General features: G+C 41.1%; 4 protein-coding genes and 1 long non-coding RNA gene across 11 annotated transcripts in view; 3 read left to right on the top strand and 2 right to left on the bottom strand.

Moving 5' to 3' along the window:
- The first annotated feature begins 436 nt into the window (after positions 1-436).
- GDF9 (growth differentiation factor 9) lies at positions 437-5,484 on the top strand. The gene is made up of 2 exons (XM_056350113.1): positions 437-1,546; positions 3,417-5,484. The coding sequence occupies exons 1-2, from the start codon at positions 1,117-1,119 to the stop codon at positions 4,367-4,369; spliced, it is 1,383 nt and encodes a 460-aa protein (XP_056206088.1). The 5' UTR covers positions 437-1,116; the 3' UTR covers positions 4,370-5,484.
- Positions 5,485-6,623: 1,139 nt separating this feature from the next.
- Positions 6,624-7,274, top strand: LOC130154220 (cytochrome b-c1 complex subunit 8). The gene is made up of 2 exons (XM_056350116.1): positions 6,624-6,844; positions 7,057-7,274. Exons 1-2 carry the CDS (start codon positions 6,691-6,693, stop codon positions 7,149-7,151), a joined length of 249 nt encoding a protein of 82 aa, XP_056206091.1. The 5' UTR covers positions 6,624-6,690; the 3' UTR covers positions 7,152-7,274.
- Positions 7,275-7,400: 126 nt separating this feature from the next.
- Positions 7,401-11,192, bottom strand: LOC130154222 (uncharacterized). The gene is made up of 3 exons (XR_008823647.1): positions 10,172-11,192; positions 9,527-9,677; positions 7,401-7,554 (listed from the first exon to the last, which is right to left on the bottom strand). It is a non-coding gene; the product is annotated as an uncharacterized LOC130154222 (long non-coding RNA).
- A 142-nt stretch (positions 11,193-11,334) lies between these two features.
- LEAP2 (liver enriched antimicrobial peptide 2) lies at positions 11,335-13,257 on the top strand. The gene is made up of 3 exons (XM_056350117.1): positions 11,335-11,481; positions 11,882-12,012; positions 12,973-13,257. The coding sequence occupies exons 1-3, from the start codon at positions 11,425-11,427 to the stop codon at positions 13,007-13,009; spliced, it is 225 nt and encodes a 74-aa protein (XP_056206092.1). The 5' UTR covers positions 11,335-11,424; the 3' UTR covers positions 13,010-13,257.
- Positions 13,258-13,336: 79 nt separating this feature from the next.
- Positions 13,337-24,044, bottom strand: part of AFF4 (ALF transcription elongation factor 4) — a 54,254-nt gene continuing 43,546 nt past the window's right edge. For 6 of the 7 annotated variants that reach the window (XM_056350106.1, XM_056350105.1, XM_056350107.1 and 3 more), the window contains 7 exons: positions 23,624-23,687; positions 23,339-23,475; positions 22,874-22,945; positions 22,054-22,147; positions 20,830-20,873; positions 19,761-19,981; positions 13,935-19,175 (listed from right to left, as the gene is read on the bottom strand). In XM_056350106.1, the coding sequence (XP_056206081.1) occupies positions 19,057-19,175; positions 19,761-19,981; positions 20,830-20,873; positions 22,054-22,147; positions 22,874-22,945; positions 23,339-23,475; positions 23,624-23,687 (751 nt within the window). In that variant the 3' untranslated portion in view covers positions 13,935-19,056. Of the gene's footprint in view, positions 13,546-13,934; positions 19,176-19,760; positions 19,982-20,829; positions 20,874-22,053; positions 22,148-22,873; positions 22,946-23,338; positions 23,476-23,623; positions 23,688-24,044 lie in introns of those variants that run through there. The other variant, XM_056350110.1, reaches the window with a different exon arrangement.

Here is a 24,044-nt window from a genome sequence, read left to right on the forward strand (position 1 = left end):
TGCGAGCAAGCCTGACCGAAGGATATATTTTTAAAACTAATCAAAGTACAGATCACCTTATTAATCACAGTTTAAACATAGCTGATCTTAGAAGTAACAGTATCCCACTCTCATTCTGATCAAATCAGCTTTGAGAAATCTTGCAAAAAAGTTATATTGTTTCATATTCTAGGTTGTTACTGGAATTAACCTTCCACCCCAAATCAAAGAATGCCACACTGCCATTTTTGTAAGTGAATCAAACACTCTCCAAACAAGCAATCCTTACTCAGAAGCCTTAAGATGTGTAAATTGGATTATGGGTGACATTTCACTAGATTACCAATAGCATAGGTCTAATTAAAAACAACTGTCATGAAAACAGATTTCCCCACCCCAGCCCATATTTTCCTAATTAAATAAGACTAACCTCCCCATCCTTTTAGTTATGCTCAGCTACAAGAGTTTTGAGTACTTTTGATGCAGTCAATATTACTCTGTTTGGAGTCTTTTGGAGCACACTCCACAGAGATCTGATACTGACTGAAAAAGCACTCTGCTTTTTGGATGCCTTACCTGAGCTAAACATGTGCTGCGTGCTGGAATGAAAACAAATCTGATGGTACTATAGTCACAGCTACCTCTCTCTCAAGTGGATATTACTGTCTACAGAGACATGAAATGTGAGAAACACGTCAACAGAAAATGAAATGTTTCTTTCTTTTTTCATTAGTGTACTATTGCTAAAAGCAATAAATTTTAGCTCTATAGATTTCTGCAAATAAACAGGGACTTAGACTAGCCAATACCAGCTTGTCTCCCCAGCTCCCTCTGGAGGCTGGCGCTCTTGTTTTGTTGTTTACCACGTGAAAACGGTTAACTCTCTGAATAAGGATTTTGTTTATAATATACTTTCATAGGCAAAGGCTGTAGCCTAAATGCAAACAGGCATATGGTTTCAGTAGCCAGCTGCAGATCTTTCTCTTTGGTTTCTAATCAGAATGAAACCTCCCTCCCATTCCACAGCTGCAACATATATAAGGGCTGGGGCTCCAGTACTCTTTTCCCCCCCCTCCCCCCCCCCCCCTTGAATATTTTAGGGGAGGCATTTTTTTTTTGGCTGTAGCCCTAACGAACATGGAGAGTACTTGGAGAATTTGTGTTTGCTTCTATTGCTGTTTTCATTGGCTTTCTTCTAGCATCCAGTGTTCCCCCCGCTCCAGGGGTAGTGTAGTCTCTGACAAGACCTCTGGGATACTGGTAGTCCCTGAGGATACCGCCAGTGAGCCAAATCCATTGCTGCAGCTGCCAAAAGGTGTGAGACGTGGATATGCTCTCTTGCCTCCTCTTCTCAAGGTGCTGTCTGACCGGGGACACCAGAACTGGGAAAGCGAGGCCACCAGGCTACAGCCAGATTCCAGAGCCCTTCGGTACATGAAAAGGCTGTATAAGATGTCTGCTACGAAGGAGGGAATCCCAAAGGTTAACAAAAGCCACATCTATAACACTGTTCGACTTTTCACTCCATGTTCTGAATGCAAGCACCACCACAGGGACCTCATGAAAGGTAGGTGTGCAGAGACTGAGTTGCCAAGGTTAAATGGGGGTTTTCCATGTGTTCTGTGCTTGCAGTGTAATAGAAAAATACCGTATTTCTTTAGATGTGTTGCTGTCTTAATCCTGATAACTCCTCTCTTAAACTGTAGGTGTTTTTCATAACCTACTTCTCCTTGAATGGCATTCGACATAGATGCCACACAAATGGTACTATGTTCAAGATGATGCTGATGTTTCAGGCTGGCTCATCATGAGTCACAGAAAATGATAATCGCTTCTAAGTAAGAAAATAGGAAAAAAAACCCCATGTTTCCTTCTACTGCCCATATTGGTTTTGTTTTTTTCAAGGGAATAAAAACAGCACTGTAATGAGACAACAAATTCCCAGACTCCTATTGCCAGATGACTCTTCCCCTTGCTTTGTATGTTTGCTGGGGAAGAATCACAACCGGAATTTGTGACTATCCTGAAGGGAAGAGTAGAATTACTTGTAAGTCAGGCTCAGGGCTGAAAATCCAGGGTAGCTGGGTACTTTGTAACTTACCATGCTTTCATGGCTTTCTTGAATGTGGGCTGGCCACACCAATAGCAGCTAGAAATCCTCAGCCTTTAATTCTGTTTATGCGACTGCTGACAAGTGATCTGAGTTCTTCTGACTTGGATTTTTGTTCACTTAGAAAGACAAATAACTCTAAACACAAACATCATACCTGTGCACAGTAACAGCACTTTGAGACTGAGGTTCAGTTAAGGGGTATTCGCTATGGAAAAATAAAATAACCAAGCTATGTTTATGACTATATTTTCCTGGCATAGTATAATCTACTGATTCAGAAACATACTCAGAATTAACAGTTAATCTTGTGATTATATATTCTAAATGTGGTAGTAATTAAAGCAGCAGCCTGAATCTGAACCAATTTCCTACAATTATTGAGGATATTCAGATTCATGATTTTAGAAAAATTCATTAATGTAGGAAATAAAAAGTTTAGCAGGGTCTACAGAGCCCTCATTTGATTGCTTATTATTTTGGCCTATGTAAGTCTGAAGAGATCGCTTAATGCATTAGTGGTCGAAAAAGAACAGTTTCTTATTTACAGAAAAAATACAGTGGTGAGTAGTAAAAAAGCAATATGTTAAACACATGCTATGTCCACATCTGGAAAACAGGCCGGGAAATGGGTTTATCAGTCTCAAAGCAAGATGGAAACTGGAGCAAACTGAAAGAATGCCAGAAAAATTTTAACATTGTGGGGGAAAAGATAAGAGCAGTGTATCTTACAGTAGAGATTAATGAGACAAATGTGCTTTCAGAATAACTTGGAAACTCTGGTCCTGTTTTGTGAGAGAAGCAAAGTGATGTGCATGAAAGAATGATAATATTTTTTTAGTAGTGCTAATAAATAACTTTCTGCCTTGCTATTATTCAGACTTGCTGGCAGCTGCTGGTCAAAAGATTTAAATAGGAAAAATATAAGAAAGAATAACCAGAGTTAATGCTAAAAAGCTCTGAAAGCACTCACTTTAAAACTAGCTATTTCATTTCATGACTTGTATAATCTAGTTTCTGTTTCCCCATACCAATGCTGAAAAGACAACTGCTAACTTCCTCCTGTAGTTGGTTTGTTTTTTTTTTTTAATGAAACGAATCCTAATAACTCTTCATCATGGGTTTCTTGGTTTTGTTGCCACTTGACTTTTACGTCTTCTGTCCCTGACCAAAGTAGAAGTTCCATACAATAAAAGTAAGGGAGGGCAACTAAGCTGGTTTCTGCTGCTGCTGAATTATTTCTACTTACCTGCTACATGGCTGTTATTTATGTCTAGGTGAAAAAATAAGATGCAGTAACTCTACAAGATTTTGTTTCCCTTCTCAGGAGATGTTCACTCAGCGGATTTACTCTTCAACCTGGATCGTCTTACTGCCTTGGAGCACTTACTCAAGTCTGTCTTGCTTTATACCTTTGACACGTCAGTTCCTGTTTCTTCTTCCACTACATGCATGTGCCATTTATCTGTTAAGGAGCATGATTTTTCCAGCCAAATATGTCCCAGCATTTCACACTCTATAGCTTTTAGCCTGCACTTTGAAGTTAGAAAACGCAAGTGGGTTGAGATTGATGTGACTTCTTTTCTCCAGCCTCTAATTGCCACTAACAGGAGGAATATTCATATGGCTGTGAACTTCACTTGTCTGATGGGTGATCCACAACAGAACACTAAACTGGAAAATCCCATTAATATGGCACTGGTTCCCCCTTCTCTTCTTCTTTATCTGAATGATACCAGTGAACAAGCTTATCACAGGTGGAACTCACTTAGACACAGAAGGAAAAACCCAGTGCAGCCCAGGCAAAGGAACAATCCGCTTGTTGATGTTACAGGTGACAAAGGAAAAGAGAATTCACAGGGTAAAAGGGCCTCTCGACAGCGAAGAGATGAGAGCCTGAAAGAAGCGCCAGCAACTCCACTTTACAATTTGAGTGAATATTTCAAACAGTTTCTGTTCCCTCAAAATGAGTGTGAGCTTCACAGCTTCAGTCTAAGTTTTAGCCAACTAAAATGGGACAAATGGATAATAGCACCACACCGGTACAGCCCTCAGTATTGCAAAGGTGACTGCCCAAGGGTTGTCGGGCATCGTTACGGCTCTCCAGTGCACACAATGGTGCAGAACATAATATATGAGAAACTGGACTCATCTGTTCCAAGGCCCTCCTGTGTTCCTGCGGAATACAGCCCACTGAGTGTCCTGACCATAGAGCCTGATGGCTCCATAGTCTACAAAGAGTATGAAGATATGATAGCTACAAAGTGCACTTGTCGTTAGTGGGTGAATCCTGCTTGGTTTTACTCTGGTTTTGGTAATTTTTGTATTCTCAAAGTATCTGTAGCTATAATCAACAGAATAGTGTTTGTGAAATTCTAATAGCTCTATAAGATCAGTTATGATTTAGCATGGAGTTAGTAGAAGGTGTTTACATCATAGCACTTATTTTTGTAGCCACTCAGCCTTTCTAGAATGTGAAATTAAATTTAAAATCTTTTTATTGGAATAATTTTGCATTTAAAATGTGGAAGAGGTTTCAACTACCAGACGTCTATTTTAAGCTGCTTTGTTATAAATTTAGATAAATAAATGTCTATCATGCATACCACTTATATTCAACGCCTGATAGTCTTCCTCTAGATAAAGACACCTTTTGCATGAAGTTTCCAGCAAGTGTCTAGGAAGAGAAGAAAGTTGTTAATGTTAAAATTACTTTCTCAGGTTTTCATTCTTTTTCCCTACCGTGTTTCCAGTTCCCCCAGGCAAGAAGACAACTCTTCCTCACAGCTCTGTAAAAAAGTTACAAGGTTGCTTCTTGCTTTTCTTCTTTGGGCTTTCTCAGTGAAGAGTGGTAAGAATTGAAGGATGGCTGTGTCGTAACTTGTGAAAACTTAAGTAACTGAACTATTTGAGTAAGAACCGGCACAGCTTGTGGGTGAGCTGTTAAAAATGGAAAGGCTTGATCTAGTTCAAGAGCAAAGCACAAGCTGTTCATGGGCACAGGATTCTACAGGTGGTACTACACCACCACTTGCTTCTGAATTATGAAATGTTCAATGTTGTCAGCATAAAAAAATAAGAAAGGGCTTTAGAAGCCCATTTTAAAATAGTTTATTTAAATGCTATTAAATTGGTTTAGTAGTCTGAAAGTGTGGGGACATAACCTCACTTCCTCTGGCAATAAAATTGTAGGTAATGGCGCCTTAATGCTAGATGTTTCCAAACCAGATTTTTACTATGATCAATTTATTTTCTCCTAAACTCTTCTAATTTTAAGAGTTGTGTCAAAAATGGTGGTTTCACACTGGGGACCCAAGCTAGGTGAGCTTTAGATGGGGCTCATGCACAAAAAAAAAGCCCAGCTTTCGTAGGGTGTGGTTTTGTGGTTTGTCTGTTTGTTTGGGGTTGTTTGGGTTTTTTTTCAATAAAAGGATGTGGAGCAGCGCAATCTTTTAAAACTTGTTAAGATTAGCCCTTAAAATGATGACTTGCTAATGCATTGATACATAAATGCCTTAACTTTCTACAATTAAACCACCTAACCAGACCCTGCCTTAGATCCTGGCTCCCCAGGGCTTGGCCTGGGGCTGGGAGTTCAGCCTGGCAGGGAAAGGATCCACCCGAGGGGACGCTGTGTGGTTTTCCTGTACTGTGACTATGGTTCACCTGCTCATTTGCCAACCAGTCAGTGTTGCTATGATGCTTCTCAAAGTCTGAATTGCTCCATGGAGGTGCAGTGCCATCCGGCTAACAGTCATATAGCTGCTTTAAAAATTAAGTTCCTAAGTGAAGCTTGCGTTAGCCTGGAACCATTGAACTAAAGTTTGTGCTTGTTCTGGCTCTAATTGAAGGTTCATTTGAAATAAATACAAATATCTCAATGTCAAACAAAAAACATCCCAGCCTCTGGCCAACGCTGTTTGATAGGTTTAATTCAAATTGCCTAATGTGGCGCTATTCACAGTAATCCCTTTCAAACAGTGGGAATTCAGCTTCACCGAGCTGCCAAGAAGGGAAATAAAGTGAATTCTTTCTTAATTCCTTCCTTGACACAAATGGAAAACCCTATTTAAGACAAAGTGCTGAAGTCAAGCTAAAGAAACCATGGTTTTGGGTCAGCTACAAGCAGCTTCAGAAATATGTAACCTCAGCAACAGGTTAAAGGTTGAGACCATGTTCTCCAAGGCAGCTTTGTGCTGCTACAGCACCTTTAGCCTGCAGCAATACACACTCTAATAATAATGTTAATATTCAAGCCCTCTTGCTGCAGAGGTAGGGAACAGGAGCACCACAGACATGCGGCCTTGCCTGCTGAGCGGCTCGTGCTCAGCACCGAGAGGCTGCGGGCACGCTCCCGTGAGGCGCCCCCCGCCCAGCGAGGCGCTGCCGACTCGCCCTTGATTAATAATCTAATCACCAGGACTAAACGGTGACAACTCTCGTATATAAACTGTGATTTCAGAGGGCCAGCGGCAGCGGCCTGGCCCCCCCGCGAGCGCGTGAGGCGGCGTGGGCGCCGGAAGCGGAAGCGGCCGCGGAGGATCCGCTTCCGGGGGAGGCGGCGGCTGCAGCCCCACTGAGGAAGGTGACACCGGGGCGCCATGGGCCTTCACTTCGGTAACCTGGCGCGGGTTCGCCATGTCATCACCTACAGCCTGTCGCCTTTCGAGCAGCGAGCCTTCCCCAACGTCCTCTCGCACGGGCTGCCCAACATCTGGCGCCGCTTCAGCTCCCAGGTCTTCAAGGTGGCGCCCCGTGAGTAGCAGGGGGCGGCTCAGGCGCGGCCCGGGCCGAGCTCCCGGGTATTTCCCCGCAGCACCGGCAGTTTGGGGATGGGGGAGCGCGGGGCTGGCGCCTCTGCACCGGGGGCCTTGTGTAACGCTGCCTCGTCACAGGCGCGGTGGCTGAAGCTGCTCTGGGGTGTGTGTATTGCAGGGCGACTTCTGAGTGTCCCCTTTCCTTTGCAGCCTTTGTGGGAGGCTACCTCTTGTATTCCTGGGGAACACAAGAGTTTGAGCGACTGAAGAGGAAGAACCCCGCTGACTATGAAAATGACCAGTAACGAAGTTAATGAGACTTACCTCACTGTATTATCAGCTCGGTGTTGCTAAGCTTGTTCACATGACTGGAAGGGTATTAAAAGGGAGATAAGTCTTGTCGAATAAACTTTAACTTTGCTCCATGACTTTGTGTGAAGTCTATGTCTTAAGATGGTTCAGGTGAGCGGGATCAAATCCCTGTCTGGATCACTCTGTACAGGGAGATAATCAGGCTAAAGTTCTGTATGTCCAGATATTTTTATCTTAGAGCATTTCCAGCCTTTGTGACTACCATTCCTTTGAACATTTGTCAGTACGACTGGTGTAGTGAGGACTGCCTTCAGCTGGAGATGGTATGAAATAACAGCTCGTTGCTGCATTTGTCGTTCCATCACTGGCCACTTCTTTCCACTCTGGCCTCGAGGTCTGTGAAAAACAAATAGTCCACCTGATTTGGTATTGACCAGAACTGCCTGAGCTGGCTGATGGCTCAGGACTGAATGGGGACCTTGACTTCTGTACACAGGCTCACTTTTCACAAGGAGACCTGTGCAGAAGACAAAGGGCAACAGGTACAAGCTGCACCAGGAGAGGTTTCATTACAGTGTAAGAAAGGAGTTCTTCTTGCTGTGGGAATAATCAGTTACTGGAATAACCTCCCCAGGGATGTGGTGGGAGGCCCCAGCTGGAGGTTTTCAAGGACAGGGTGCCAGCTAACCTCATCTGGGGTACCTTCCCACAAAAGGCTGGACCGGACAATCTTTCAGGGTCCCTTCCAGCCTGAGCTGTTCTGTGATTCTATATTAACTAATGCTATTTGGATGATTAACTGCAACTCTGATACCTGATTAGTGTTAATAGGCTGGATTAGAAGCTTCTTGGAAACTACCAGGAGAAACAAGACTGTTGAATACCTGAATGTTACTTAAAAACAAATGCTAGTAATAAAGCTACTTAAGTATGTGACAAAGAAACTCATGCTGTGGCTCTTCAGTATACAAACAAGCTTCATTCTTCAAACTCCAGAACACTGAGCTGGTTCCTTTATCCTTTTTTTTTTGTCCCTTTCATCCAGCTGACTGTCTCAAGCTTATGCCACATGCAAAGCAACACATTTATCTCTCCATTGTGCTCTTCCTGTAGCTGGTACTGAGAGTCTGATCCGCAGGGCAGGAGGGATGTTTCCCTGTGTTAAGTTTCTCAGTGTGCTCAAGGCTGGGCTGTCTGGAGGACAAGGATGCTCAGTCTCTCGCTGCAGGAAGTTGAGGGGTATGCAATTTTTAGAGCTGAATGCTTTTTTAGGGCTCTTAGCACATGTTTTTAAAAGCACACTAAGCTCAGTCTTAAGGCTGTTCCTTCTGCTCGTGTTTACTCCAAGTACGGTCTGAGGTTGGCATAAGCAGGAGTAATACAAATCATCCAGCGCTAAAAATATTCTGTGCTTAAATTTAACTCTGCATTTCAGTTTGTTGGTATTTTCTAGGCAGCTTAAGCAAGCAGAGAGCAACCAAGTGGCTACTATAATTGCAAGAGCTGGGAAAGACATCTGGAGTCAGACTTTATTCAAAGCCTTACTGGCGGCCTGCTTATGTAGGCTCCAAGAGCACCCACAGCAGCTGATGGGCAGCCTAAACAATAGTGCATGTGAACTTCAACGTCAGTAGCTTCACTAAACGCTTGTTTTTCCACCGCATTTTGAGTCACCAGCTCTGCCGAAGGCGAGTAGCTCCTCTTGGTCTCTCTCCCGAGGTCTCTGTCCTTGTTCACAGACAGCTGAACCGTGCCTGAACCAGCTGCTAGACAACTGTAAACAGCGCAGCAGCTTCCTCACAGCCGGTGACCTGCACCCCAGGCAGCGCACCCAGCCAGTGCTGCAGCAGCGGCTCAGCCCCGCTGCAGCGTCAGCAGCCAGGCGCAGGCAGGCAGGGTCTCCTCGCCCTTTGCTCGGCCACCGGCCTGGCGCAACGCCGCCCAGCCGTCCTCCGGCCCTGCCACCCACCTGGCAGGGAGCCAGCTGCGGAACTGTTACCAGCAGGGATGGCTACCGCTGGATGTCTGGCATTGCCAGGCCAGCCCCTGGGCATTTCAGAATCTGAACAAGGTGGCTGAAAATTTTTCAGTCTAATAATTTCTGTTCTCCGTTTGGTAAATGTTGAAAGTGGCAACAGAGTAGCATCTTGTGTCTTTTTGTTTTGTTACAACCTGCATCTTTGCTGTGGGTTTTTACTGGCATGCTAGACTTGCCGAGATGGAAACAATTGGTTCCATTTTATTCTTTTTTTCCCCCCTGTGTTTTGCACAGAGTAAACAGACTTCTGCCTGAAAGGGATACACTGGTGCTATTAGTAACCCAGGACACACAACAAGTTTGATGTGCTGCACAAGGTACTAGACTTACCTAGCCAAAAAAGCTAAGAAATGATGACTTGCAGAGGGCAGTGCTGTCAGAAGTGAAAGAGCTGTCATTTCAAATCCTGTGCTCCACAGATGAAGTCAAGCCTATCGCTGCTGCCTCTTGCTTTCCTTTCTGTGTTCTGTATCAGTGCCTACTGGAAACAGCAGAAATTAGAACTCAGATGCACATAAAGAAATGGGAAAAACAACTGAGAAATTCACAGCCAAAGGTAAAAGAAATTTCGAAGTTTGGCTCTTTGATGTGCCATGATTTACTGTCCCATTTCCTTCCCTTCCTAAGAACCAGGAAGGTGAAAATGAAGGGTTTTGATGCCTCTTCCCAGGGAAGCAAGACAAACATGGCAGAGGAAGGAGTGTAAAAACCCAAGGAAAGGAACAAATTTTCCAATAAAGGTTGCAGACAATATGCTAGGAAGGGTATTTATTTAATCCCAGTGAAGTTTGGGCTAATGGGTAGTCATCTGTGGACAGGAACCTAACAACATGGCATTATCTTAATCTAAGTAACTTGCCTTCCACGCTGGCACTTATGCCTCCATATGAAGCAATCACAGGAAGCAGTAGCCTATTACATCCAGATTTGTATGTACAATTTAGCTAAAACACAGCTCACTATTTCATACAGTACCTTCCTACTTGAAGTGACTTAAAACATAGCGTGCTCCAAACCCTGCACACACTTGACACAACCAAGCTGGTATTCTCTTTATGGTACTCTTCAATCTCAAAAATCTTGTACCAGACAGATTCGGCATACATGGGATGGATGTGGGAGCCAGATGCACAAGATCTCACAGAGGAGGAGCAGCAGCAGGTACCAGTAAGGTCCATTTACAGACTGGTAATATCAGACGTACGCTTCTCCCACTTGTCCCAACATTTGTAAACTGAGAAGATTATAGAAAACATGAGGTAATAGACAGTTCTTCTTATACGTTCTTTTCTCCAGGCATCTCATTTCATGATACAAAAAAATTAAGATTCCTCCTATACACAAACTGCCCATCCACATCAATAGTTGTTGGCACCGTTTAGAAGGCTAAGTGTGAGTTACGCTGTGAGGGACGGAGGCAGACTACAGCAGAGACAGTTCATCTAAAAAAGCCATAGTCTTGTCACATGGAGCAACTCAGCTCCAGAAAACCCTTGCAGCAGTCTCGTCTACTTTTGGGATTAGCTATCCAGAGATTATTATCTTTATCTACACATTAGCATCCCTGGAAGAAGAGGTCTCTTATTTATCAATTATAAGATTCTTTTTTCATTCCAAAATCCATCTGAAAAGCATTACAACCGCTTTTTGGGTACAGTGTGTGCAGCGGGAAGGAAGGTTAAGTAACTTCCCTGTGATTCTTTCATGTACCAGGAATGAGAAGCAGAATCAAAAGCATCATTTTCTGCTTCAGATAAGCTTGGTAAGGCAATATGTACCTGCAGCTGACAGGCTCAATGCTGCACACACTGACTGTCACAGAAGCTAAATAAGGTCACGGCTTTTTTGATTTTTTCCAGACTTTGGACTGGCCACCTTTTTTCTTGCAAAGACACCATGAAGTTCTGGTAACATGTTAGCTAGATTTTAAAAAAGGGAACAGTTGGCACAAGGGGTAAGCTGCCCAGACAAAGTACAAGTGGAAGAAGAGTAAATCATTAGCTAGACAGACAGGCCTTGAACCAGATCGCTCCAGCAGATGCTAACTTTGTAATCCCCTCTTGCTCTGAAGTGAACTTTGGTCCTGTAATGACTGACAGCTGATGCAGATAAAGAGAGTGCAGTCTATAAAAATCTAGCTGAAGCTTGGGAAGTTCTGTTTGGGGCTCTCCCTACCTCCTCTGCCCAAGGCTGGTCCTGCAGCCGAAGTGACAGCTCACACTGGGAAGATGTGCTGGTGGAAAGTGACGGCGGTCCTTTTGCTCTGCTCACTGCTGCTCAGCCAGGTAAAAAGAGAGAACTATTTAAAGTGTTAATTAAAATGGTAGTTAATAGCAACTGTTAGGATTTGCATGAATAAGAATAACTGGCAGGAGCTAGAGGTGACAGTAGTGCTCTTTTAGAGGATTCACCATCACAAAAAAGACTGCCTAGGGAATACTGGGTGATTCCGAGGCGTAACTTAGCAAGTAATTCTGCCTTCCCTCCCAAGAAGATTAAAACCATTATATTTTGTACTTCTTCTTTGGGGTTAGGACACAAGCAACTTGACTTCGATAGAGCATGCTATGATCTGAAAGTAAGAAAGATTTCAAGTTCTTCACTTAAAATTAAGACTATTGACCTCCACATCAGAATGACCAACTGCTTACAGCTGCTGACAGTCCCTCTACGACTCTGTTTCAGACACACTGCGCTTCCCTGCACCACCGACAGCCACGGCAGAGGCGGATGACACCTTTCTGGAGAGGAGTCTCCCTAAGACCTGTTGGAGCCTCGTGCAGGGATAACAGTGAATGCATTACAATGCTGTGCAGGTAACTAATCCTGATCAACATCTGGGCTCAGTGACACTTAATACAATATATTATGTGGGGGAAGTTCCCACCTACTCTCAGCCAAACGAGATACAGAATTAATTCTGTCCATTAAAAAAGAGATACCAGGAATAGGGATGGGGCAATAGATATAGACTTCTTTTGTAAGCAATGCAAACAGAGCAGAGTCCAAGTGCCCTTGACTGCGAGCCTCAGCTCTTTCACTGCGACCCCACATAACCCGTCTCTTCAAAAAAGAACATAAGATTCTAGACAGATTAGATAATTGCTTAGAGACCTTACAATTAATTCTTCTTAAAGCCAATATTGTTCACTTTCAGGCATGTATTAATTAAAAGCTGTACGTTACCCTAAATGAATCCCTTTAAGCTGATTACTTAAGCTCATCCTTTAAAAGACAACTAAAATATCAAAAGACAGTTAGTTCTCATGAACATGAGACATAAGCAAATTGTCCAACTGATTAAAATTCCTACTTAGTGACCGAAGGGCAATTTTCTGTGGCACCTGCTGTACAGGTACCAGAAAGCAAATAGAGAGAGGGTAGAAGATGCCCATTTTCTACTATACATAAATGTAACAGGACATTGGAAATGCATCACTTGGTTCTACTGATTAACAGAGGTGAACTGTAACAGCGGCTGCAGGAGGATACAGACAGAAAGGGATTTCAGTCTTGTATCATTTCTACACTGCAGCCTGAATGTATAGCCCTGGGTGAGATGCATTTTGGAGTTGTTAAGTAAAGCAAAGAACACAAAATTAATCAAGATAAACCAAACAGAGTTAAAGAGGTAAATACAATGTAACAGCTACACAAGCTGAATACCAGCAGTGCTGTAACAGCTGCATGAGAGGAGCACTGCTAAGGATTTATGTCTGAGCCCTGCTCAGCTGACAGCCCAAGCTGGCAGTGCCCGACGATCTTCTGTTTTCCAGGAGGAACCGCTGTTTCCTTACAACAGCCTCAGAGTGACCTGTCACAATGAAGAACATTCATCACCGTTACTGCTAACAGTGCCCTGCTCACTTGTGAAATATTTATTGACTGTTCAAAATCTAGGACAGTGAATCCAGCAATAAGTATATTTAACATTTCTGTCATACGAACTGATAAAAGGACTTCAAAGAACTTGAGAGCATTTCCTAACCAAGGCTGTACCTTTGCAGCACACACTTCAGGATGCCTCTCTGGCCAAGCTCAATAAAAGGACTCTGCACCTCCAGTTCATTTTGTTTTGTTGTAATGGTTCTCTTCAGGTTTTTTTTTTCTTTTTTTTTTTTTTTTTTTTTTTTAAGGTGTGAATTAAAAATTTATATTCAGCAAACCATGGTTTTCCTTCTATCCTGAGAACAAAGTGTGTGGCGAGTCCACAGCTGGCATCTCAAGTAGAGGTGCTTAGGAGGACTTTAGACATTTATCCTTCAACCTGGCGAGCGTACAAAGCAGATCACGCTTCCGTCTCATTCCAGTCTCAACAGCTGGACTCTTATCAGTACCTCAGATAAGGCCTGTTAGAAAGAGGGAGCAAACAAACAGATAATACTGATAGCATTTTCAATATCCCAAATATATCCAGTGATAACTGGAAAGAAAAGTATTTACTTTTAATTACTTCTGATCTGATCTACTTAAATGTTCTAGACTGACTTTTGCCACTAAAGTATCACCTATTTTAAAATAAACTGATCAAAATCCTATTTTGATCTGTTGCATGTTAACTCAGAGAAGGAAATCAAGCCACTTTTGATGTGACATGTATCAGCAAGCCTGGGACACAAATACCGAATGCTGTTTTCCTTTTTGTTATACACAGAGCACTAGCCTGAAAAAAGAAAACTCTGCTTAAAGATGCACCACCAGGGAGCAGAACACCCATGCAACAGATACGAGCACAGCGTTTGAAGTTTAATACAGAAAATCTATTTGATATTTATTAAACTTAGTTTCTCCAGTTACAGTTTTGCATTGTACAAAGCATTTTAATGACACAGTAGTTAAAAAGATCTTTACAAATTGAAATGTGATACCCTTTTCTCCAAATATTTTAATTGCCATAAATTTGTTTAAAAATACACATTAAACGCATGTTTCAGACACTAAACTTTCTATAATCTCAATACCACAAAATACATAGAATATACTATACAGATGTGGAAAAAATCTAGTTAGTATATAATACTTTGCTCACCATTAACAGCTTTATTACGTGAAATGCACATACTGACTTAGAAATCCTAATTTTGAGCCCCAAAGTACCCTTTGAAATTTTAAATGTATTGCAACAAATAAAATCACAGTTTGTTTTTTTTTCTTTTTAGGTTTTGGTTGAAGACAGATGCCTAAATATTTTGATAGAAAACAAAATGTAACACATGGACTTGTCATGTACAAAGCATAAAACAGAGACATCCCATTAGTTACTAACAGTACCTTTCTGTATGATTAATAAGGGCTTCATTTATAAGTGACAGGTTAAAAGTTACCTTCCCCCACCCGCAAGCCCTCCCCCAAAAGAAAAACCCTTCTTCACCAAATAATAATTTCAAATAAGATAAAGGATTTTTAATAAATATATAAGCACTTTATCCTCCATATACAAAATTTCTGAAAACAATTTAAAAGGGGGACCAGATACAAATGTCAGGAACTGTGCTTGCAAAAGTCATGCCTGGTCCTTAGAGTTGAGTTTTCTGATGTATAATGCCAATGCAGCCAAAAACAAATGCTGCAGAACTTGTGCACCCAACTACATCAGCGACTAGGGTTGCATATAAAAACCGAGGACAGGGAACACTGCATTCCAACCCGCCTGTCAGCTCCGCTAGCACGTGCGGAGTTACGCCAGGAATGGATACGCTTCCATCGAGTTGCCAGATGAAACTAAACCAAGTGAAGCATGGACATCAAGACAGCCTACACAAAGGCCGTGCAGTACCACTGCACTCCCAGTCGCCCAGTGTGGGGTGCTCGGTCGAAGCCCAGCTGAAGGCAGCAGAGCAGGGGGCAGCATGGCTATAGGGCCACCCCCCGCCCGACACCAGTTCCTCGGAAAGCCATGGAGCTGGACATGCACCACGATTCCCCAACTGATCTGAGTTCACAGAACTTTCCTACTTAGGAAATTTGTCTCCCAGAACAGGCCTGGATTTGTCTGAGTTGGCTAGCGAAAGCTTTGGGTACTCTTCATACTTCGAAGATGTCTAGCATTAAAAGTTTGTTGCTGGGAAACACAGGGGTTTCCGTAACACCAATTCATCAGATGGAGTAATTGAAACCCTGACCGAAGTATTTGTCAGAAATCTAAGAATTTGGAAGCTGTTTACTCCCCAATGGGTAATTCAAACTTGACTTGCTCAGGCCCTTTTTTATCTGCCTTTACATAAACACTGCAGTGACAGCAACTATCTGTTCGGGAAATGAAATATTAAATACAGCAAAGGTAGTCTCTAGCAGTTGGCCACTTTGGCAAACTACATAATTATCTGCCTACGGCTTTATTTTACTTGCCCCAGGCAAGCGCTACATTAGCTCCATAAAGTACTGACTCTCCGTATGTTGGGGCCACTCATAAATACATTTCAGGGCGTTTCTTTTGTTATCACAGCAATCAAGCCTCAGCAATCTAAAGGAATATACATTGCACTCCTGTATAATATGCAATATTTATCACCAGTAAGATGGTGACTCAGCACTCAATAAATAATATATCAATATAGTCAGTTGCACCATAATCTAAAAAACAAGTATAACATATACTTTGGACAGACTGAGCTCATATATATATACATATATATTAAAAGACACATACAATACAAATTGCATACTGCAATCAAAAGCCAGGAAGAGCCATCCATATGCTCTGCTTTATGGCTAATAGTTTCAAATCAAAAGAAGAAGTCTTGGGTTGTTTTACTCTGGTGTCCTGAAGATTTGTTTAGAATTATAAATGGTTGCACCTTATCACCTAGGAACCTGCAAGTTTGACAGCAAATTCAAATAGTATTGATATCTGAGCAAGCCTAGTCTGATTAAGCCATTTTTAAGATTCACCAACTGGGACCACATTCAGTGAGGGAATTAAAATTACGGTATTGATATGTATTTGATCGACAATTGCCTAGGGAACCATTTAGGAAGCCAGGAGTTAGGGATTCCCTACCGGAGTCACTAGTGCAACGTGCATTAGTGCTGCGGTGACATGCATTTCCACTGCTGTTGTGTAGAGGTACGAAAGGACAGGTTCAGACTGTTTGCCTGCACTTTGACAGAGGGATGGAAGCCTGTTACGTACTTGCATTGGGATTTTTTAGCTACAAAATCTGACAAAGTACGTAACTTTTCTCTTGGAAAAAATGGTAAATCCCAAATTAAGATATGCTTTTGGAATTGCAAAGTTTAAATGTATCTAATAGCCACAGATGCGTAAGGCATTACTTTTCAATGAACAAGACTCCTGCATATCTCCCGTACAGACAGAAGACCTGGGACAGCACTCTAGAGGACAGTCTACTACGAAATACACTGTTCAGGTGGGACACTTTCAACCAGTTCAGGTCCACATTTTGACACGATGTAAAAAGTCTTCTGGTCATTTGAAGACAATTTTTTTAAGATCCACCAATCTAGGGATAAGCGATACATTTTTAAGAGACCAATTCAGTGTGACACCAAAAGGTATTTGTGGGACTCTAGTTAAGGAAAAAAAATTCCCAGAGATGAGACCATTCCTGCTAACAGTAATGGTAACTGTGCACAAAGGAGCAAGCCAAAACACAGCCATGCTGGCTAGTGCAGCACTACACAAAAAATAAACTATGAATGCAACTTGTACGAAGGTATTTTTTATATAGCGTCAAAAGTGTGCTAGGCACTTTAGAGTATTACAGGAAAAATAGTTGACAGTGTCCCATTAACCAAGATGCGGAGTTTGAGGGTACAGAGTTCTGTCTCGAACAGCAAACACTAACAGAAACGTGACCTTGCACAGTGATTCAATAAAAAGGATGCTCCGACAGACCTGAAGAGTAAATTCAGCTATCATGGAAAAAGTCACAGGTCTGTTAACCATGTATCAATTTGTATGTAGCAAAGCTTTTCTGGAAGTACAAAACACGCTGGAACGCAAAGGAAGCTCTACGAATATGCAGCTACCTTTTAGTAGGTTACTAATTTGCAAAACTTCTAAACTCTTAAAGCCCATAGGACATACTGCAGTACTAAGTAGCGTAGAATTCTATTCCTTCTCTCGAGGTTGCCGTGATTTTGGCACTTAACTACAACTACACAAAAAATTTAGTGCAATAATTTTCCTGAACATGCACGTTCATATCTGGTACAGAATAAAGGGTTAAATGGAAAAGAAAACAAAGCAGCATTCCACAATCTCACTCCAAAGGATTCAGAGTTTGACTCTTCAAAAGGAGACCACTGCAATGAGAAGTCAGTTTGTGTGACAGACACTAGTACGTTTAAAAAGGAAGTGGAATTTTACCAAAGTACTGCAGAAGACCACTGCATACAGTATACCTGGTCCTGCTGTAAAACATCTTGTAAACAGTTCATAAAATCTTCATCTAAAAGTAAGGCATAAGGCACACCAGACATGTTAGGGGCACTAAGCAATACTGAAAGCAGTAGCATTTTAAACCTTTTACTCAGACAAGCACCTTACATGGAAAGGTACTTTGGTTTACACTTTTTGAGAGCAATCAACTGCAACTCCATGAACCATTTCCGTTGCACCAAGTTGCTCCCTTGCAAGTGAGTATTACGCTCCATCAAACATTAACGGGACCTTCATTAACACGGGGTAAATACAAGTTTTAAATCCATTCTGCATCAAAACAGTCAATTTCCCTGTAATAGCAGGCGTGCTCCCACCCCACGATGGCTGTTGCACTGTTATCCTGTAGTGTCCATTAGCTATCAGACCCTAAAAGGAAAAAAATGGACCTCTATTTCTACTAGATTCCTGGTTTCTCAGTCAATGGAAAAGATGCAAATGACAGATCTGGTAGGAATTGTAACTCTTGTCGGTTTTTTAACCGCAAAGTTCACCCATTTTCTAAGTGTCAAAAAATGACAAGCACGCAAACAAAACTTATTTTAAACAAAGAGATGCAAAAAAGCACAAGATTGTCCTTTCCAGAAACGTTTCCTGTATGCATCGCACCTATCAGACTGAAGTTCATTCCTACACCATTACTTCGATATCACATTAAATGCAAATTACTGTAATGTTTTGCGATTGTTATAGTGTTAATCGATGTTTTGAAACTGCCTTGGAAACAATCCAAGTCAGATCCAGCTAAATACTTTTCCATATAAATTTATTTATAATTCATTTAAATGAAGTATCTTAATACGTAGAAGAATATCTGGAACTTCTCTATTTAGTACAAATTCTGCAATAATAAATCTGTAGTTGTCATTTATTAGTTGACTCATAGGCATTAGGCATGAAAAGTATGGTGTCCCTACACGTTAGAACCTATCAACCCTAGTTCCTTTTACAGGCTCTACCACCACAAGACATTACAGAGTAACAAAGCTCACAAAGTACTTAAATAAAGTGTCTATGTTTAATTTCTGCTAAGTACTCGAAAGGGTAAATTTAGGGGAGAAATAGCTACAAACTGCCCAAAATTGGGCTTTTCAAAATTAAAATTAAAAAAATAAAATAAATAGGGTTTAAACTGACGATTTATGTATTGTGACTGGAATTCCAATGATCTATCCATGACAGATCAGCAAAACTATACCTTTTTACGTAGCAGATTTTAAAATATTTAAATAACTTAGAACGGGAATACTGAAGAAGTCCATTAACCAGATGATTTGGGGTTAAAACACAAAACACAAATGAGGATGGGAGACATGTGAAAGCATTCCTTGCTCTTAGTGTCAACTAAGCAATGTGTTATGGCAGTCTTCCTTATTGACATGACACAGTGTTGTGGAGATAAATCAGAGGCAGCGAGAAAAATGCGTTCCATTTTCCATTCCTTCAGTTCCAAATATCACTTGGCATCCAGGCGCAACCAATGTAATCCCTGACGGGTGTAACGCACTAGGTCTGTCATGATGCTTGAATTGAAAACCAGAGGGCCCATAACTTTATCCAGTTCGGCAAAGAACTCTAAAACAACACACACACAAGTTAAACTATGCACATATTCTCATGGGGGAAATACTACAACCACCATCTTTTCAGCACGAATCTTTTAGATTAAGACAGACAAAGTAGTGAAGATGGCTGAACGATGGAATAAAAGAAAGGAAAGAGGTCCTTGATAATCAATTGCTTTACTGTTTTGGAGAAGACTGGTTGATCAGAACAACTAGAGTATGGTTAAACTATTGTAAACTTCCTTGGGCCTTCCCCCTCAAATGTGTATGCCACTTCACTTAAGAATTACAGAAAAAACCCCCATACCAAGTTCCTCTCCCTACAATGAACATTTCACAGGACATGCAACAAAGATTTTAATTTTTTTAAAAAAACATATAGCTGGTAGGAGGCATCACATCTCCAATACCACTTAGACAACCAGCCCAGGGTATCGCCATAAATCAAAAGTACAACCTTCCACCTTACTTTTGCAGAGGACCTGGTTTAAGCATCCTGTGTGCCATGAAATGCAACTCCAAAATTCAAAGCCTGCGAGTATTTCAGCATGCTCAGGTACATCTGATGTTACAATCCACCCGTGCCTGCCCTTACCTTTCTGTTCTCTAGACAGCTGTTCAGCTTGGTCCCAAATTTCAGTGGCATAGAGGAAGTTGGATGTAACCTGGACGTAGCTGGCTGCCATCTGATGGATCCTCTGGGGGATCGTCACCGAAGACCCGCTCCCTGAAGGGTTGGCTGCCCCAGAAGAGTAATTTCCTGAATTCCCTGGAGACAGCTTTGGAGAGACTGGAGACGGCATACTGACAGGCTTGCTGCTTACCCAAAGAAAAATATTAAATTGTAAAATGCAGAGAGAGACATACTTTAGGCACATCATGCTGTTAAGATGCCCTTCCAGACCTCTCTTCCCACACCTCAAGGCGTGAGACACTAAAGCACTCCTACTTCACACATCAACAAGTCAGATTTGCCCTACAACTAATGAAATGCATGACACTGTAACAACTGTTGAGGATCCTCCAACTCTTTATCTTTTAGCTTCACAGCCAAAACCTTAGCATCTCTATCTCTTATTTCAATAAAATCTTACATTAATTGTTTAAATAAATTGAACCTTAGAGAAAATTAACAAAGACATTACAACTACATGGTAACTATACTGCCATAACATTACACTTTCAGGTAACATGATGCAAACCTGAAATACCCTCCTAAAACTCAGAGTGATCTACCAAAGGTCTCCTGTTAGGTTTAAAAAAATAGAAATAAATTGCTGTACTCTAGCAGAGACAATCCTGAAAGTACTTGTAACCATCTGGGCTCGCAGCATTAATAAAGTTATTGTTTTGAGGGAAAAAGCAATAAATAAACCAGCAAAACTCACTGAGATAAGTGACTTGTGTTTAGTGACACACTGGCCCTTTTTTTGCAACAAGGAGCTGCCTGCCAGACTCTGCAGAGCACTACCACAAGCGGCAGTCTTCCAAACCTTTCATCAGAGCAATTACACAAACAACAGAATCAAAACCTACTCCCTTTGAACAGTCACCCCAACACTTTACAAGGCTGAAGAGCTCCTCTTTGAGCACCTCAGGCACACGGCTTATGTAGAAAACTAGCTACCAGATGAGAAATACAGGTAACAGCTTTTACTACTTACCTTCCCATACCAGGTGACGGTGCTTGAGAATTATTATAGGAATTCTGTTGGGGGGAAAAATAAATTTGTCACCTGATTTATGTTTCTACTTTAACTGGTTATATTTTATTTGGCTATTCAATTGGTTATTTTTGAGCAAATTAATTTCTGTAGCTTTTCTTTTAAGCAAGAACAGCAACATTTTGAATAATATCACAGTAAATTACAATTTGGGAAAATATCCTTTTTTACTGATGACTAAGACAAAAATGATGGGATTATTTTACCAACCCGAAGAAGGCCACTAAACATACAGGACTGGAGTAGTTCTCTGCTCTAACCATTGGATTCCACTGCCTCTTATGAGAACATTTTGGTTTTATCAGCCCATTACTAATCTGTTATTACTGGCACTGAACAATTAAAGATGTCTCAAAAAGATGTGAGAGGTCGGGCATGTGACACACCTGTTTCCTCTCAGTATCAATAGCTGGAAGTTTCAGAGAAAACCAGTGACATTAGCTACCTATCCCCAATTGCTCCTTTGAAAAATCTCAGTCTAGATTAAGGACTGAGTAACATTACAGAAATATTGTAACTGTTTTTCCCAACTGCAACATCTTGATTCAAATAAATTCACTCAAAGAATGTGTCTCTCTATCTCCTTTCCCTGACAGGACTCTTAAAATCAGTTGCACAAGAATTTAGATAAATTCACAGATAGGAAAAATTAAAAAATAATAAATAAATAATAAAAAAGAACATTCCACTGCAAACAACAGAAATCCAGAAAGACCAACGTGGTTCTGAATTAGAAGAATTAGAAGTTGGCTCTGGTGCCAACTTTTGCGAAGGCTGAACAGCTGCAGCCCATGTAATACACCCCCCTAGATCTGAATTCCCTTAAGGTTAAACATGAAAGTGAAGTTTCAGCTTGTTATAGCTGCAGCAAGAAAAAGTTTTTAAATTCTCCTTGAAGCTTTCTGTATTCATTAAAGACAACAAAAGCTAGATCAAGTTATCGAGAGAGCTACCACGCTAGGACCAACAGGGTTATGACAGCCATGCTGTCTCTTCCCAGCTTTAAACTACCCAACTTTTAACTATTTTCAAGGTCCAGTTCTAAACTGGGTATATTCCAAGTTCATGTGTAGTGGTCTTAAAACGGGATTCAGGAATTTTAAGTGATGTAGAGCTTTAATTTGATTAGGTTTTAATATTTGAAGAAATTACATATGCAATTACCTTCAGATGTTCAGTCAAGGTTTTAGAATATTTCAACGCACTTTCCTTCTTCAGTTTGAAAAGCCTTAGGTATAGTAGAGATTGGCACCGAAGACTGACCAAAGACAGAACAACAAAACATTCACAGTTAAAGTCAAGTTTATCACAACTCAGTGAATTTCAGAAATCTAGCAGCTGTGGGTTTAAAGCTTTCTCTGCCAACTCTAACAAGCCAGCTCTCAAGTAGTAACTCAACCAGAAAAATCCATAACCACCTTTAAATTCTCAAGGAAATAAAACTAGCTCTGTGTGCCTTAAGTTGAAACTGAGTAATTTTCAGTGATCTTGCTGATATAATCAGTTTCCAGTTCTGAGCTTAGGAGATGACACTAAACTACCTCCAAGAGTTTAGTTTATTTTTCACTGAATCTAATGCATTCTGCCATGGCCTCCCCTTTCTTTCCCACCTGACACCAACTGGTTCCGGTCTGTAGAGTTGCAGAACCTGCTGCAGCCATTTAATTAATCTAGTAGGCTAGTGACAGTTCTTTACAGCCAGTCCAAATTTTTACTTTCGCTGGATGAGCATGTAGGACAGACCCCCCCATCCTTTCTGCTGTTATTCCTTAATATTTCAAAGGCTTGGGTCCTCATTGTCAACATCCCCTCTTCCCCAGTTTACAGCAATCAGATACATAGCGTTAACCTTTACATACAGCCAAGCGGAAAACTCATGTATTTGTGTCGGTAGCACCTGAAAACCCAGTGTAAAACAGCATTTCATGTAGATAAAACATTTGAAATTAACCAGTGCATTGTACTAAGTTCAGAATACACATACCAAAGCACTGCTAGCCTTTTATCTGCAGCCGTAGCATCCGGTGCCAAGTAATTCTTCAGTTTCATAGTGTATCTACACAGACAACAAGTAAACAACACAAAGATTACTGTATCATTTACCAATCACAAAACACTGAAGTTTTTATAAATTTCTAGTTTCAACTGTCTTCAGAAACCTCTCTCAGACCATAAGCAAAGTGCAGACTGGGTAGTAATTGGAGTAACCTTGTCTTTCATGTTATGCGTTGTAGAGAGGCTTCAAGAGCCTTAGCAGAAAGCATCTCAAGCATCATGAAAACACTTTAAGACTCAGCAACTGGAACAAACTGGTAAGTGATCAAGTTTTATTGGAGGAACGATAAGAGATCTGAAAAGTTGGCAGCAAAACTGTAGTAAAACTTGAAGTTCTGATTTCCAGACCTCTTTCCCACCCACCTGACTTTTCCATATGCTTTGCAATGCTTACTTGATTAATTCCACAGTTTCTGAATACATAGGGAACGGGGACTTGGATTCCTGAGCATTTTTCTCCAATGCATTCCCACATTCAATGAACGACACTACAGCATCTAGGTAGTACACAGCCTTCTCAAACCTGTCAGACTGAGATTGGAAAAAAACCTTTTAAGAACAAAAACCAGAGAGGAAGCACAAGAAAGCTCCAGTACAGAAGGGCAGCAAAATGGCAAAAGTAGTAAACAAGCCACAGTATAATGTGCAAACCTTGGATAAGTATTGGGGATTTACTTACCAATGCATCTGCATTATGTTTTAACTTCTTTGCTTCTTGTAAATAATGATCAGCTGAGTAAGTCCTGTAACAGAGGACACAAACTTAGGGGGGCTCCACTCACACTGCGTTTTTCCCCTTTATGACTCAAGTTTCTTAATATTGCTAAATTTTTTTTTTGTCTAATTCAAATTACAGAAGCTACACTATAATAAAGGTGTTAAAGTTGTTAAAATAGTTAACTAGCATGATTAGTTACAGTATGATAGAATTTGTTAAATAGTTTTAAGTTAGTTCTCTAGTTTCAGGTAATTCAAAATGGCATTTCAAGCAAGTTGATAAGTACACATGATTTGGTTAAATTTATTGCATTTGACAGTCAGTCAAGCAAACCAAACATTTGACCAACAACAGGGGCAAGGGAAGGAAAAAAACCTACAAA

Source organism: Falco biarmicus, chromosome 8 (genome assembly GCF_023638135.1).
Source record: "Falco biarmicus isolate bFalBia1 chromosome 8, bFalBia1.pri, whole genome shotgun sequence".
NCBI classification, from domain to species: Eukaryota; Metazoa; Chordata; class Aves; order Falconiformes; family Falconidae; genus Falco; species Falco biarmicus.

Excerpts from the sequence above, each read along its gene's own strand:
- LEAP2 (XM_056350117.1), top strand. The coding sequence starts at position 11,425 with ATGTGCTGGTGGAAAGTGACGGCGGTCCTTTTGCTCTGCTCACTGCTG. Across the intron at positions 11,482-11,881 it reads GCTCACTGCTGCTCAGCCAG|ACACACTGCGCTTCCCTGCA; the intron begins GTAAAAAGAGAG and ends ACTCTGTTTCAG. Across the intron at positions 12,013-12,972 it reads TGCATTACAATGCTGTGCAG|GAGGAACCGCTGTTTCCTTA; the intron begins GTAACTAATCCT and ends TCTGTTTTCCAG.
- LOC130154220 (XM_056350116.1), top strand. The coding sequence starts at position 6,691 with ATGGGCCTTCACTTCGGTAACCTGGCGCGGGTTCGCCATGTCATCACC. Across the intron at positions 6,845-7,056 it reads GGTCTTCAAGGTGGCGCCCC|CCTTTGTGGGAGGCTACCTC; the intron begins GTGAGTAGCAGG and ends TTTCCTTTGCAG.
- GDF9 (XM_056350113.1), top strand. The coding sequence starts at position 1,117 with ATGGAGAGTACTTGGAGAATTTGTGTTTGCTTCTATTGCTGTTTTCAT. Across the intron at positions 1,547-3,416 it reads CCACAGGGACCTCATGAAAG|GAGATGTTCACTCAGCGGAT; the intron begins GTAGGTGTGCAG and ends TTCCCTTCTCAG.